Source organism: Pseudonaja textilis, chromosome 4 (genome assembly GCF_049901715.1).
Source record: "Pseudonaja textilis isolate UNSWEBS1 chromosome 4, rPseTex1.2, whole genome shotgun sequence".
Taxonomy (NCBI): domain Eukaryota; kingdom Metazoa; phylum Chordata; class Lepidosauria; order Squamata; family Elapidae; genus Pseudonaja; species Pseudonaja textilis.
Window position 1 is genome coordinate 64,981,735 of NC_141993.1, and position 16,144 is coordinate 64,997,878.

A 16,144-nucleotide genomic window follows, 5' to 3' on the forward strand; every position below is an offset into this window, starting at 1 on the left:
AAAGACTTTTGCTGCTTTCCTTGCATGCAGCCAAAAGCAGAAGAAAGAAGCAGAAAGAAGCAGTCCAGTAGCCAGGTAAGGCATGTGGGGCAAGTGGGGCAAGTCCCCCCCGCCCTTTTCCCCATTCCCTCACTACCTCCTGTTGTTCGCAATGCAAGCAATGCAAACCTTGTGTTTCTATGGGCCATGTGGGTGGTGCAGCCTTGTGTTCCCGCTCAGCCTGGATTAATTGCTAGGGGTGGTGCTTTGGGGGTGACATTTCTCTATGGGCCACCAAAACTTTCTCATGGACTACCATTGGTTCCCGGCCCACTGGTTGGAGATCATGCATTAAAGTATTCTGAGATCACTTCCTCAATAATATGCAGGAATAAATAAATATCAACTTGATTTGTTTCAAATAAACAAGATAATTGACTGGAATCCTGAAATATGGACACAACTTTATAATTTCTGATTTCTTACAATAAGAATCCAGGAGGTAACTGACAAATGGAAACTGATTAATTAAATCCATGATTAGCTTAGCATACATTTACTTCAGAGAATAGCTAGATCAATCTTCCTATATAATCAAATAGGTTATTGGATCAAATCATAATGGATCAAAATTCTAATGCAATGTTATATCATTACCTGGATCTGTAGCAGACATGAAAGAACCGAATAATAAGCAGTCAGTGAAGTGAAAATCACCAGAGTTCAGCTGATTGACATGCACAAGAGCCTTTACAAAGCCATACATTATCAACCTGCAGTATTGGGAAAGAAGAAGAAAAGGCTATTGAGGACAATAAAGACACATTTTAATGTTCGTCTTTCCACGAACTTTTTTTTTAAACTAGGAAGTTCTACTCATTAAATTTATATTGATACAGTTATTACTGCCATTGACATTGCAATTATCATGTTAGTCTTCTTCTATTTTAGCCCTGAAAAATTGGATCAAATTTTTCTAGACATTTGGGAAACAAATGTTTTTTCACTGTTATTAGTTTCCTTGCTTAGATGATAATATATTCAGCCACTTATCTCTGACAATAATATGAATTTCTTCTTTCTAAAGAAGAAATTATCATGAATACAAGTAGTGCTCGACTTATGTGCACAATTCAGCCCCAAATTTTTGTTGTTAAGTCAGACATTTGTTAAATGAGTTTTGCTCCATTTTATAATCTTTCTTGTTTCAGTAGTTAAGTGAATCACTGCAGTGAATAAGTTAGTAACCTGATTGTTAAGTGAATCTGGCTTCCCCATTGACTTTGCTTGTCAGAAGTTCACAAAAGGTGATCACATGACCTTGGGAGACTGGAGCAATCATAAATATAAACCAGGTGCCAAGTGGCTGAATATTGATCACATGAGCATGGGGATGCTGCAAAGGTCATAACTGGGGGAAATGGTCATAAGTCACTTTTTTCAGTACCATTGTAAGTTTGAATGGTCACTAAATGAACTGTTATAAGTCAAGGCAATGTTATAAGACAGACTACCTGTAGTCTGTCTAAACTCATAGACATTTCACAGAACTAGCAGAACACAAGGTGCTGTATTGGTGACTTCTGATGCTGCTAAAGGGTTTGTTTAGCAGCTTTTCAAGTTTTATTGATTTATTTATACTAATAATACAATAGTACAAGTTATATTAAAAGTTAAAGCTAGGCACTAAAAAGATAGACATTAATATTTCTGACACATTAATATTTTCAACCAACAAGTTAGTACTGAACAATCTTGACAATTTCAGAAAGGTGGAAAGGAAGAATGGAAGAGAAAGTGCATTTAATAGTAATAGAAAATTTCTGCAGTTATGTTATTTGATTGATGTAAGTAATATTAATGTTATTTTCTCCTGTGTTATCACTTTGAGTATATTTAAACCTCATAAAAGTTACTGTCTTTTTCAAGTAAATATAAATGCCTTGCACTTAAATTCTTCCTATTGTATCCTAAGCAATTTTACAGGGCTTGCTTATAACAAGTACTGCTACATTGCCAAGGTTCATGGTCCAATGGGCCTATCATGGCAGCATCAGAGGTGGTATTCAGTAGGTTCTGACCAGTTCTGTAGAGCTGGTAGTGGAAAATTTGAGTAGTTTGGAGAACCGGCAAATACCATCTCTGACTGGAGATTTTACAATGTCCTTCTCCTGCCAAGCCCACCAAGCCACACCCACGAAACCGGTATTAAAAAAATTGAATCCCACCACTGGGCAGCATACTTCATTGTGTTGCCACCAGTTTACAACCCTAGTCCATACTTTCTTAGGGTCCTGAGATGGACATCCTCTAGTCTAGAAAATGGAGGTGTCTTATCCATTTCTTAGGCACAGAGAGTAGTGGGTGATATTACTGTGTTGATTCCTACTGCCAACTCTCAAGTATTTGATTATTTACTAGCTACAATGAATTGAGCAAGTATGTTGAATGAAATGAAAAATATTTTTCCATTGTATAGTTGGAATTAGTGTGTAAAAGCACAGCATCATCATTCATTCTGTGGCAGTCAAAGCTCTCAGAATAAGATAGGATCTAAATTTTAGACTCTACTTTCCACTGGGACATCTAAGAGTTAATATGGTTGCCTTGAGCCTTACATATACATAAAGACAAAGGTGGTATTCAACAGGTTCTGAACAATTCTGGAAAACCCATAGCAGAAATTTTGAGTAGTTCAGAGAACCAGCAAGTACCATCTCTGACTGGAAATTTTACAGTATCCTTCCCCTGCCATGCCCACCAAGCCATGCCACAGAACTGATAGTAAAAAAAATGGAATCCCACCACTGCTTAAGGAACCAAGTATATATCAAACACTGCTCTTTTTTAATGTAAGTTGTGACACCCATTGAATAGGGAAGTGGATTTGATTGTATGCTTGTAGCCATCAACACAATTGTTTTTTAAAAAAAATTCTTTAGGGATAATCCTGTCTCCAGCAAATAGAATTATTCTTTCCTTAACATTACTATAATTAACAGACATCAATCATATATATTTCTCCGCTCTGTTAAATCTACATGGAAACAAATTACCAGCAAAGTGATTGATGTACTGCAGAATATACTTAACAGATTATTTTCTCAATTATGATCTCAATTAATTACCCAAACTGCCTGACTTCAGACAACACATCATACACTCTACACAGCTGTACTAGCTGGTTAAGAGTACTGGTTAAGAGAAAGCTGAGGCATCTTGACTTACTTCCCTCTGTTTAAAAATAAATGGAGTTTAGTGTGTGAGGGTGCAGTACTCAATAAAACCTGCAGTTGAATTGTTGCAGTTGAAGGTAATAACTGCATACTACTGAAGCTGGCATTCATTTAAAATTACAAAGAAAAAAATTAAATTGAGTTGACATCTTTGTTTATATGTTGGTTTGTTCAGTCACGCTGAATTCTCTGTCCAGACACCTGCATTCTATGTATTGATTAAATGTCAAGGAGATGCATTCACCATTGTTAAATCATGTCTTCTTCTTGTAATCTTCCTAAAACATTAATGGATTTAGTTGTACTAAAATTGTATTGAACATAGTTTTGTGTTCTGATAATTTTAATGCACATCTCAGTTGCCCAATGTAGAGTATCCTACTCTTATTAGATGCCCTCAGGCTTTTCTGTTCTAGACGTGATTACCTTATAGCCTAAAGCTTCTTAACAGCTGATACTGTGTGAAAACATACACTCAAATATAATGAAATATTTGGTTGTTATCTCAGAACAGAGCAAATGTAACACAGTAAAACTGAGGCAATATAGGAATAGGATATTTGTTCATTCTGTACAAGGACAAGCAAACTCAGACTATTAGGTACATTTAAAATTTAAAGAGTCACAAGATAGCTGTGACTAGGTGGGGTATTTTTGCATCCATAAAATGGTTATATTTGGGGTATCTGGTAAAAAGACATCATCACTTCCTGTCACCACTTTTCCTCCATATAGTAATATTACCATTTGGTTTTTTTCCCCCTGGGCAAGTCAACAGACTTCCAAACAAACTATTTTATTGCAGTCATCTATCTTTTTATTTTTGAAAGCATGTCTCCATGTCCTTCATGGAGTTCAAAGGCATGTCAGCTGCCTATTTAGTCATTTATTTTAAAGAAAGGAATATCACAGTAAGTTGGAGTGGCTGTGAATTGAGATTCAATGATATCTCTGAATGGAATTACACTTCTCTATACCACCGCTTTTATCCATTTGGAAATCATGATTAGGACAGCTTTTACGCATTTGGTGTAACTGTTCTATCCTTTCCCGGTTCAGTTCACAGTCAATCAACTCCTTGTCAGCAGAAGATTGTATTATTGCAATTTGCTCTCCATCCGTTTGCCTTGAAGAATATGTAGAAGCTTAAGCTTCCTCAAAGTGCAGCTGCTTGGATGGCTATGGGTAGACCTAAAATTGTCCATATAATTCATCAAGAGCTGTATTGGCCAACAGTCAACTTCTGAATGCAATTCAAAGTATTATCACCTCTGTACCTAATATGTCTCAGAGCCTAGATATCTTTAAGACACTTGTGGGCAATAAAAGAAGAATTTTGAACACATTTTCCTTATGCATAAGTACCCTATTGCCTATCACTAACCTAGATTGATAGCTTTATTTGGCAAAAGACAATTAAGCTTTTTAAAATTGTACTTGCTAAAAGACAACTCCTTTATTCCTAAGCAGTTGAGCAAAGTCGCCCAAAGCCCTTAATTTGTTATGAGTAATATATCTGTCCAGATATTATGTATACATGTCACCAATGCTTTAAATATCCTGTAAACTGACCCACTGTGCTGTTTATAATATGATTGTGTCAGTGGTGGATTCAAATTTTTTTATTACTGGTTCTATGGGCGTGGCTTGGTAGGCGTGGTGTGGCTTGGTGGGCATAACTTGGTGGGTGTGGTAAGGGAAGGATACTATAAAATTTCCATTCCCTCCCCACTCTTGGAGGAAAATTACTGCAAAATCCCATTCCCTCCCCACCCCCTCTAATCTGATTTCCAGCTCCATTCTCCTGTGCAGGGAAACAAAAGAAGACCCAACCAATCAGCTGGGACTCGGGAGGCAGAGAAAAGATGGGAGTGGGGCCAGTCAAAAGTGGTATTTGCCAAATTATTTCGAACTACTCAAACTCTTCTCCAGAACTGGTCAGAATCTGCTGAATACCACCTCTGGATTGGGTAGGTTCTTGTTCTTGTCTTATCATTGTTACTATATTGCATTGAGGGAAGTACTCTAAAAAGGTCAAGAATACAAAAATCAGGATAACCATTAGATGACAGGAAATTATTTGCTATCATTTAATAAGGGATGTCAAACTCACAGCCTGCAGTCCGGGTGTGTCATGTGGTGGCCATACCCATGCCCAGTTTAGCAAAAGGGGAAAAAGCCCTGATACGTCATGTGACACTGCTGTAATGATGCAAGTTTGACACCCCTGATCTAATAGTTTTCAGATAATCCACTGAATGGGATACCACAGCTTTCTAATTAAGAAAGTTCTAGGATCATGTAGAAGCATTTGCTGAAAACCAACAGAATTATATCTTATTTTTAGGCCTCCTTTTGAATGAATGAATGATAAGGAGAATGAATGAGTTATAAGGAGAGTGGAGAAAGACAGCTATGATATCAGGATGCTGTACTCAGTCCTCACACATTTCCAAATAACAGGAATAGACTTTTCTAAACAATTTGTATGAAATAGCCATATTTTGTATATTAAAATTATTTTGCTTAATTTGTTCACTATTCAATATAGACTTTTGTTGCATCTTACATAAAATATATGAAAAACAATTCACACTAAGTGAAAGTAGATTTCTGTTTAATGCATTTGAAATTACCTCTCAAATGAAGAAAAGCCAAACTGAAGAACATGGTGTTTAGGGTTCAATTTACATTAGAGACTTTATTACAGCAGTGGTCATCAACCAGTGGACCACAGCCCACTGGTGGGCCACGAGAAAATTTTGGTGGGCTGCAGAGAAATTTCACCCCCAGAGCACCCCCCCAAAGCAATTAATCCAGGCTGCGCAGAAACACAAGGCTGCTCAGCCCAAATGGCCTATGGAAACCCTCCCCAGCCACTCACTCCTTACCTAGCAAACTTGTCTGCTAAGTTGCTATTTTTCCTTTTTCCGACCATCATCTGTTATGCTGTGCTGGGAGATTTAGATTAGCTAGGAAGCAGGAAATGGTTGGATTTCTTGCTTTCTAGCTAAGCACAGCCAAACCTCCCTTAGGACTGAAGGCTTGCTTGCAAGCCAATTCAGTGCAGACTCAAGGCAAGCAAATTTGAGAGACCCAGCTAGCCGATGGCAGATAGATAGATCACTCAATGATTCTGTGAGCAACTCAATCTGCCTGCTTTGCCTGGTTTTGCATAAAAGTTGCTTTTTAAATAAAAAATTCAATATTTACATGCATGGTGTGTTGTGAGTTAATTTTATGAGTTTGCTTGCAAGCAAATTTTGTGTGACAGACTGAGCTAGCCGATGACAGATAGATAAGGTTTTGGAATGAATCTGTGATTCTGTGAGCAACTCAATTTGCCTGCGTGCTTTGCCTGATTTTGGGTAAAAGTTGCTCTTTTTTATAAAAAAATTCAATATTTATATAAACATTTATAATATTTACATACAAGCCATGCCCAGCCAGTCACATGACCACCAAGCCACACCCACAAATTAGGCCATACCCACAGAACCAGTTAGTGGTCCCTGGGATCTAAAATTATGAGTTTGGTGGTCCCTGAGGTTCAAAAGGTTGGTGAACCCTGTATTACAGTATAAGATAAAAACTGAAGATCTGTATGAAGAATATGAACTGCTTGGTCTCTAAATAATGACTGAAATTTCATAATTACCAAGACAAATGAAGCATGAGACATTATCAGCTGTAGACAGTTCAAAAATTGATGTTGCTGAATTTTTCATCTTATTCCAAATCTTTTGAATTTTAAATCAAGCTATCAAAGCTTACCTTAGTTCCTTATACTGCTTCCACACATTTTTCAAAGGAACCAATTATATACATATTAACTAAATGAACTTTCAGAAAACATTTATACAGACCAATGAATAACCTTATGAAATTAATCAGAGCTTGTGAACCTAATTTATACTACTACTATACTCAAGCTATTAATAATGCATTTGGAAAGGCTTCGATAGAGGAAAAATGAAAAAAAGCAAAAGAAGCTGTAAAATAAATTACCTAAAAGCTAGTGCCATTGTAACAATGTACAACAATGACTGGTGTTCCCAGATGTGTGCCAGTATGAAAATACTTTATCAACATAAATTGCTTGATTAAATATATACTGTACAGACATTCATGCAACTTACATTTAAATCTTCATTTGCACTTGTCCATCAAATTATTTTTCTGCTAAACATTTTGATATAATTAAGATAAACTGGGAATTATTTTCATAATTCATGCTCCCCCTGAGATGTCTATCCACTCCCCTGGATCTGATCTCAAGGATGATAATAGCTTGCCTTCTGGTATTAAATTTCCATTCCCTGGAATTGTTTCTGGGACAGCCTAGGGGTTTATGGCAACTATGGTAGTGCCTAGCTAACCACAGCAATATCTTAAATGATTGTTCCTGAGTAGTGCCTAGCTAACCACAGCAATATCTTAAATGATTGTTCCTGAGAAACATCTCACCGCATGCCAAACATGGTTGACTTCATGATTTAATAAATCAATGGTTTATTAAAGTGTTCCAGAAGATGATGTACCAAAAGAGATAGTTAGAGCATTATAAAGAAAGATGAAAAGCAAATTTGACAAAGCCTAATTATGAGACATAAAGCAAAATTTATTTTACTGTGAGGTACAAACCTAGAACTTAATAGATTCCCTATGCTTTATATAACAGATATAAACTCTTTATTTTATCCTCTACTAATATGCCTGTCAAGTCCAAATTCTACTCCACCACTGCCAATACTTGTAGAATTGAAAAACAAAAACCAACTATATGCTAAAATTATACCTGAACTGTATTTCTTCAAATTGCAGACTGAGAAAATTACATTTCAAAATAATACATTTTGAAAACTGTTCAACTGTTTTAAAAGAAAGCCAGCTGATTCCCTTATACAGTGGTACAGAGACATGAAATGAAAATGTCTTTTTAAATAATGGCAATCATGAAGACTATAAAATTATAAGAGAGGCAATGTTATTCAAAACTTTCTAGTTCTGGCAATACAGTTGGCTGGGAAATTGTAACTGAAGTCTCAATAATATTTGAATTGGAGAAGGGTGTTCTAAATCAAAGAGGAATTGCCTTCAGGCATGACTAGAGAAGAAACCTCCATGCAACTGTCCCATAATTAATGTTATGGTTCTGAAATAAACACACACACACACATTATATGGAACTTTACTAAAGAAGAGGATTTTATTCTGTTCTCTTCTGACATTTGAATTTGCTACCAAACAGCTAAAGAAACAAATAGCTTTTAGAATATATGTTTCTGGTGAACTGAGATTTAGTGCACTTTTGCTGACAAGGACTGGGATATAGGATGATAATATAGAAAGAGGCAAGGGTATGACACTTAGAATCAGGGGTGGAATTCTACCGGTTCACACCGGTTCTATAGAACTGGTTGTATTAAAAAAGTTAAAATCATTAGTAAAGCAAAGAAGTGATGTTGAGTTGGCCATGCCCAGCTGGTCACATGATCACCAAATCATGCCAAGCCAGTCATGTGATCACCAAACCACACCCACAAGTTAGGCCACATCCACAAAACCGGTTGTTAAGAAATTTGAATCCCACCCCTGCTTAGAATGCCCTCTAACTTGAGTCATTCACACAATCCTGATATCCACAAAGACTCCCTCAATACTCTGTTTAAAATGCATAGAAGCATTTGGTCACCTTTTCAGAGTACTTTTTCTTTAAATGTTTCACAACTGAATATTCCAAAACTGAAAATAGCTGTTGAGGTTCAGTTTTCATGCATGATCCATGGCTTAAAATTAAGCCCTATTAAATAACAATTGAAAAAGCACAGTTTGAATCTGACTAACTTTGCTTCGAGATACAGACCTGAATGTCTTCCATCCTATATTTTTTCTGGAGTTACTGCCAAAATAGAACAATCTTAATTTGGACCACTCTCTGTGACACATGCGAATTCAGAATTTGTTTAATAAATTCATAGCCCCTCTATCTCATATATTTGAATATAATGCTAACCCCTTTCAGTTTATTTTATTAATTCATCATTGGATATGTGTAATTTTATTTGTTTATTTAAAACATTTATATAGCTGCCCATCTTATTATCCACTCTGTGTGGCTCCCAATCTAAAATTAAAACAGCTTCAAAGCAATATTAAAATTAAACACTAAATACTTAAATGTTATGTTAAATGTTGAGAGCCTGACATGAGGATATCCAGAAAGTGGCTACTGTTGTGCACTCAGTCAATTACAAAACATTTATTGAGAATATACCTTGCTTTTAAGAAACTGGTGCTCAATCGTCTTAATGTTTTTATTAAAAAGTGCTTGAGGAATATGCAGGGTCAAAAGTATTCTTGAAAATAAAGAGTATGTTGGAAGTTGATGAGGGCAGAGAATAAGTCTCAAACAACAATGAAAGTTTGACAGACAAAAATGTCATTAAAGTATATCAGGGCATGGGAATGTTAATCAGGAATACATTAGCAGACAGCAAGAATTAAAGATGCAGTTATTTAATTTGTGGCAGATAGATTATTTTCCTCTTCAATTGACATCTTTAATTGGCTTTCTCTTGATAAGAAAATATAATTTCCTTTGCAAAAAGACACTTGATAATAAAACTGCTATAAAATTTGATGAATTGTATCCTATTAGGAGAACTTTTACTTAATAGAAGTATTTATTTATTTTTATTTATTTATTTTTGTCAGTTGCTTACAAGATAAATAGGTATTAGTAAAAGCATACATGGATTTATGAATACATGGATACATGGATTTATGTATACATGGATACATATGAGAAAAATAAAAAAACAAAAGAAACAATAGGACAGGGACGGTAGGCACATTGGTGTGCTTATGCACGCCCCCTACAGACCTCTTAGGAAAGGGGTGAGGTCAATAGTAGACAGTCTAAGATTAAAGTTTTTGGGGTTTGGGGAAGAAACCACAGAGTCAGGTAGAGTATTTCAGACATTGACCACTCTGTTGCTGAAGTCGTATTTCCTGCAATCAAGTTTGGTGCGATTAACCTTGAGTTTGTATCTATTGTTTGCTCTTGTGTGGTTATGGTTCAAGTTAAGTATTCATTGACAGGTAGGACATTGCAATGTATGATTTTATATACTATACTTAGATCGGACCGAAGGCGGCGTAGTTGTAGGTTTTCTAGGTCTAGAATTTCGAGTCTGGTGGCATAAGGTATTCTGCATGGAGTAGAGAAGTGGAGAACTCTTCTTGTGAAATACTTCTGGACTTTCTCAACTGTGTTAATATCAGATACGTAATGTGGGTTCCAGACTGATGAGCTGTATTCGAGTATTGGTCTAGCAAATGTTTTGTATGTTCTAGTTAGTAATGTAATATTACCAGAGAAAAAGCTACATAAGATTAAGTTAACAACTCTTAATGCCTTTTTGGTTATGTAGTTACAGTGGGCTCTAGCACTTAGGTCATTAGAGATGAGTACTCCAAGATCCTTGACAAAGGTTGCATCATCAACAAGGTCTTGACTACTCAGCCTGTATTTTATTTTCTGATTTTTTTTTGCCAATATGTAGGACAGAGCATTTATTTGTTGAGATTTGAAGTTGCCATTTGCTTGACCACTCTGATACATAGTCAAGGTCTTTACATCATCATCAAAGACCTCTGATCACAGAGGTCATTTATGTAGAGTATGAAAAGAGTTGGTCTTAGAACACTGTCTTGGGGGACACCACTGTTGACAGGTACAGAATTTGATAGGACGCTCCCAATTTTGACCGGAATGCTTCTATCCAGTTATGTTATGCTCCTGTTTGACAGGAATGCTTCTATCCAGTTACGTAGGTGTCCAGAGATACCGTAAGATTTTAGTTTTAGGAATAGTTTGTTGTGTACCACTGAATCAAAGGCTTTACAGAAGTCTATGTAGATTGCATCTATTGCTTTGCCCTGAGCGAGTTTTTGCAGTTTAAGAGTTGCAGATTACAGGATAGCTTTTTTCTGAAACCAAATTGTTTATTAGAGAGTAAATTTAGCTCCGTTTTACTAATGGGTTCAGTTCCTAACAATATCTGCTGGGTGTTCTTCCACCAAATCTCTAGCTTGACTAATTCTACCTTCATGATAGTTCTACTTTCAGGATTCACTGGGTACCATGTCTTGTTCTTGACCTTACAACAAGGAGTTCTGTTCACGTTCACTTGAGCTTTGTGTGTTGACTCTCACTTGGGGATTTCTCATATTCAGATGAATACAAATATAATGGTACCTTGATCTTGGTCCTCAACATGATGTAGCTGCGGATTAAGGAGGCAGGCCAAACTCTACAGCATCATTTGAACCAGTTTGCCCTTTCCCTTTCCTAGTATTCTGGCTTCAATTTGGACTGATTTAAAACATATGGTCTACATATGTTGAAGCAGTTTGAAAGCACAACTAAATGTAACAATTTATCCCACAAATCTAGATTTTTACATTCTGTACAGGAATCTTGCCATATTTGATTGAAAAGCAGGTGACAATGAATTTAAGTCATCAATCCTGAAAAAGAAGTAAGTTAGACAGATAGATATCTAGATATTTCCAGGCAAATGTCCTGTGCAGTGTCTGACTTCTGTACTAATAAATACTGGATTATCAATTCCAGTTGAAGCCAGTTCCTAGAGATTTCACTCTCACACGTATCATGTACCTATATGGAGATACTTGGTGCATACACAGCCTATTCTATTATACAGAAATAAAAACACATATCATTTTCCCCTTCTTGTTTTCCAGCAGAAAATAGTAACAAAAAGAAGAAAATAATTGGAGGTGTGACAAGGCAAATGGTAGCTGCAACCGGAACCAAAGTCAATAGAAAAGAGAAGCAAACTAGGTGGAAAATGAAATAGCTATCTAGACCCATATGAGCCTTCACTACATAATGGAAAGATACCTAAATGTACCTCTCTTTATATCGACTTAGGTTAAAGAGATTAATTTCAGAATCGAACAAGTTTCTTGGATGAGAAGTGAAACATTTTCAAGGAAAAAAAGAAACAAGAAAGTCCAGTTGCCTTTTGCAAAGTATCTTTGGGATAATTTCAGTCCAATTCACTGAGGCTTTTCACATAGCTTCAACAAACAGATGATATAAAAACACTTTTCAGGAATGTTAACTTTCCTTCAATTTAATGACAATACTCTACAAGTCAGTTTGTTATGAAAAGGAATTGACTGAATCATGCATGCCTGTGACTATGTATATCACTAAAGCCTGTGACTGTTTATGAAACCTTATCATAAAACATTTTTCTTTGTTTATACATGGGGATATATTTGTGAAACTACAAATTATTTCCCCATTTTGTCATTTCTAGACAGCTTTATGGAATGACCCTTAGTCCTTTATGAGTAGATTTCTTCTGTAAATGCTTATACTCTCTCTATATCTTTCTTTTCTTCTTCTAACCACTTTGAATTATATGCCATTTCTTTTTAATATTTTCCTCATAGGCTGCCATCATGTATTATTCCTTTTATGTAAATGTCATTTTCTCAGCACTGCATTTTGCTTAAAACAGCCATAACCAATTATATATGAGTAACTACCCCCAGAACTGTTTTCAGTAGTCACTGTGCTGTTGAATACTATGCCAGCTAGTCTACCCAACTGTGGATTCATCTAGCTTGAGTCTAAAGAATTTGTAAGCCTGAATATATATTTTGTTTAAACTGTAATTAGAATGCACAGTTCAGTGCTCTGATGACTTAAGCATCTTTAAAATCCACATTAGCCCTGTACCTTTTTGGCTGAAATGATTAAGTGGAAAATTGCATAAATGCTTCCTGGGTGAAGCAAATGAATGATAATTAAATCAGATGAAGTGGAGATGCAGCTCAGAGACTTCAGCTGTATTTTACACCAAGCATTTACTCGACACAATATGCATCATTTTTTTAAAGTGTAAAAAGATTTTTATATTCCTTTAATAAACATGGCTGTTTTGAGAACAACAATTTTTGTGAACAATTGGCAACATGTGGATTTACAGGATTGGAAATCTAGTTAACGAATGCCAAATCTAAATATGGATTACCCGATAATGGCTTGGAATATGTTAAGATGCCAGTCCCAAGATTATTTTCCATGCATAGCCCTTTACGTGAAGTTCCTCTTTTACAAACTGCCAGCCTGAAACTTTCCAGATGTATTGAAATAATAACTTTCAGGATTGCCAGTCATCATGCCCATGGTTACTAGACTGTAGTGTGGGCTCATTCTGACTTCAGTTGCTATAAACCAGTTATATGATTTTCTGCCCTCTCCTTATTTTAAGACAGGAGACCTGAAAACTATGGCTAAGCTATAATTTAACATGTACCATAAAAAAGCATGAATATTCTTTCCAAACCTCGACTTTAACTGCGACACTAAACTTCTTGCTAACCATTTGAATTATTATGATGTGCTCTCAGTCTCTTCCCAAACATTAAGTGCACAAAAGCTACTTGCTCTGCTCTGTATCATAAAAGCAAAACACATGGGTAATATATTTAGCAAGTTGTCATGTACTGAGTGCAATATGCCATAATAATAAGAAAGTTTCTTCCAAATCCAAAGGGAGATAGTAACCCGATTGACTGAATCAAATAAAGGTTTCTCAACATAATCTTATTCTTTTTCACTCTTTCATATTCTCTCTCTCACTCTTTCCCTCCTTTCTTCCCTCCCCTGAAAAGAGTGCCTAGGATCTGAAAAGAGAAAGAGATAAGTAAAAAAACAATTCATAGAATCAGGATATTTGAGAAAATATACTAAACATATAATTAAAATTATGCCACTGTAAAACATCAATAGCATTCATGGTGAAATAGAAACAAAGACTGCAAAGAGACCAAGAAATGTTCTCAAATGTACTAAGATTTGCTTTTGATTAATTCAATCTTATGTGGACTCTCTAAGTACATGGATATGAAGACTCACATGGTTTTCAGGGAAGCTTTGAGTGCCATAGAATAAGAAATTCCAGAGTGCCATTAGAGTAAATCAAAGAGTGGATTTGAATATATGCAGATAAGAGATTTCCCTAAAGATAATCTTGTGGCAATAAGAGCACAAGCACAGAAAGTCAACTGGTGGCTTCCTTTGGTGTTATTCAGTTCTTTCTAGGTAAGGAAAGGGACTGCAGGATCACTTGCTGGGGTACGCTAAGGACGATTCTAAACCCCTGTTGTTGGAATTTGGACAGAGCTGGAATTTAAATGCATTTAAACCACATTGATCGTTTCACAAACTCATTATTCGAATAAACCACAATTGATTGCATTTACATGTTAAGTTCAAACTACTTTCCAAAATATTGAGGCAAGATTTAATACAGTACATTAAGATATAACACTTGGATACATGCAAATATTAGTATTCTTTTCAGCGACAAGACACATTTTTAAAATAAAAATTGCAATAATTGTATTTCCAAGGTTTTTGGGCAGAGCATCAAAATCTCATAGCATTTAGGAATGGCACAGATTATTTCACATTCTTTTATGTGTTAAAATAAAAAAAATGTTTTTAATTAAAATTGGGATTTTGGGGACATCATTGGAAGAGTTGTGTATACAGTACTGCCCCTTATTTAGCACAAATCAATTCACTAATACTTAAAATGCTACACAATTGATAGATACATAGCAGTACTGTAGCTAATCTGGAAACAGTTTTTGCTGAAATAGGTACTAAAATGCTGTCATTTTTTTTTCCTGACAAAAAACAACATCATTGTTAAAACCATAAGACTGTGGAATTGTAAATCAGTCAATTCTATGAATAGCAGCAATTATTGCTTTTCTACATTATAGTAGGATTAAAAATAAGTCAGAGAGGAACTGACATTTTCTACTATTGTTTCCACATTCTATTATTTGTGTGGACTCTACCAAACACACTTGAATGCCCTGCAGAGATAACCATTTATAAGAAGTAAATTGGGCTGCCTGACATCACCACACTTTGCTTTCATTACATACACACTTCTAAATGTTATTTTAACTCATGATATAAACAAAAAGAATCGCAGATATTTTATACAGGAATGAAGAATAAAGCTAGAATGTCATTGAAGAATAAATCATTGTTATGCATATCGCTATGTATTTTATTACTGTTTATGACATTTATTCCCAAAGGATGGAATGCAGCAATAAGTGAGACCAAAAGTATCAATGAAGAATGCTTTGAACAATCTTTTTACTAAGGACAGCTTGCATTATAGCACTAAGACTCTACATGTTAATTTTGCCTAGTTTTACTTTGTTAAATATACTATGATAAAAAAGAGATCTAGACTAGAATTAATTTTACTTGGGAAACGTGTAATATAAAACTTACGTGCCTCTCTGGCCTATAGCTTATATTGCTTATAGTTGAATAAGCCATTAAGCCTTAGGCACTGTCAAGATCAAAGTTTAAAATGACCGACTGACTGAACCATAAGGCCTACTTTCCAAAGATGTTTGTGCTCTTCTCAAAAAGTATTTTGGAAAAATTTCATAAAGCATTAAGAACCTCCAACGTGGAAGCCAGGGCCATGATCTTCTCTTCCTCATGCCTTTCTTGGTAGATCAATGTGTTCAGTCATCCATTAATCATTTTAGCTCAAAACTTCATAATACCTTGATTCTGGCTAGAAATATCTATATTTTTGCAGGACAAAAATGTTTTGTAGCAGTGAGCCTATAAGAATGTTTGTATTTTAGGGATGCATGTTAACTCTCAAGGTATATTTTTTCTTTAGTCTTTTAGGTTTTTTTTTAAAGTATCCAGTGTAAGATATTTTTCCATGTCCTTCTTCTAGTCTATCATTTTTAAATCCATTTTCAAATTAGTCTTGATCTTGTCAGATAAAACTTGTTCTACTTCCAAAATATATTTTAAACACATTCTGTCTAGA

The 16,144-nt window shown here is 35.4% G+C and overlaps 1 protein-coding gene across 2 annotated transcripts in view; it reads right to left on the reverse strand.

The window, feature by feature from the left end:
- Positions 1 to 16,144, reverse strand: part of SLC9A9 (solute carrier family 9 member A9) — a 240,860-nt gene that overhangs the window by 191,841 nt on the left and 32,875 nt on the right. For both annotated transcript variants that reach the window (XM_087933285.1, XM_087933284.1), the window contains exon 5: positions 637 to 752. In XM_087933285.1, coding sequence (XP_087789411.1) covers positions 637 to 752 — 116 coding nt within the window. The remainder of the gene's footprint in view (positions 1 to 636; positions 753 to 16,144) is intronic.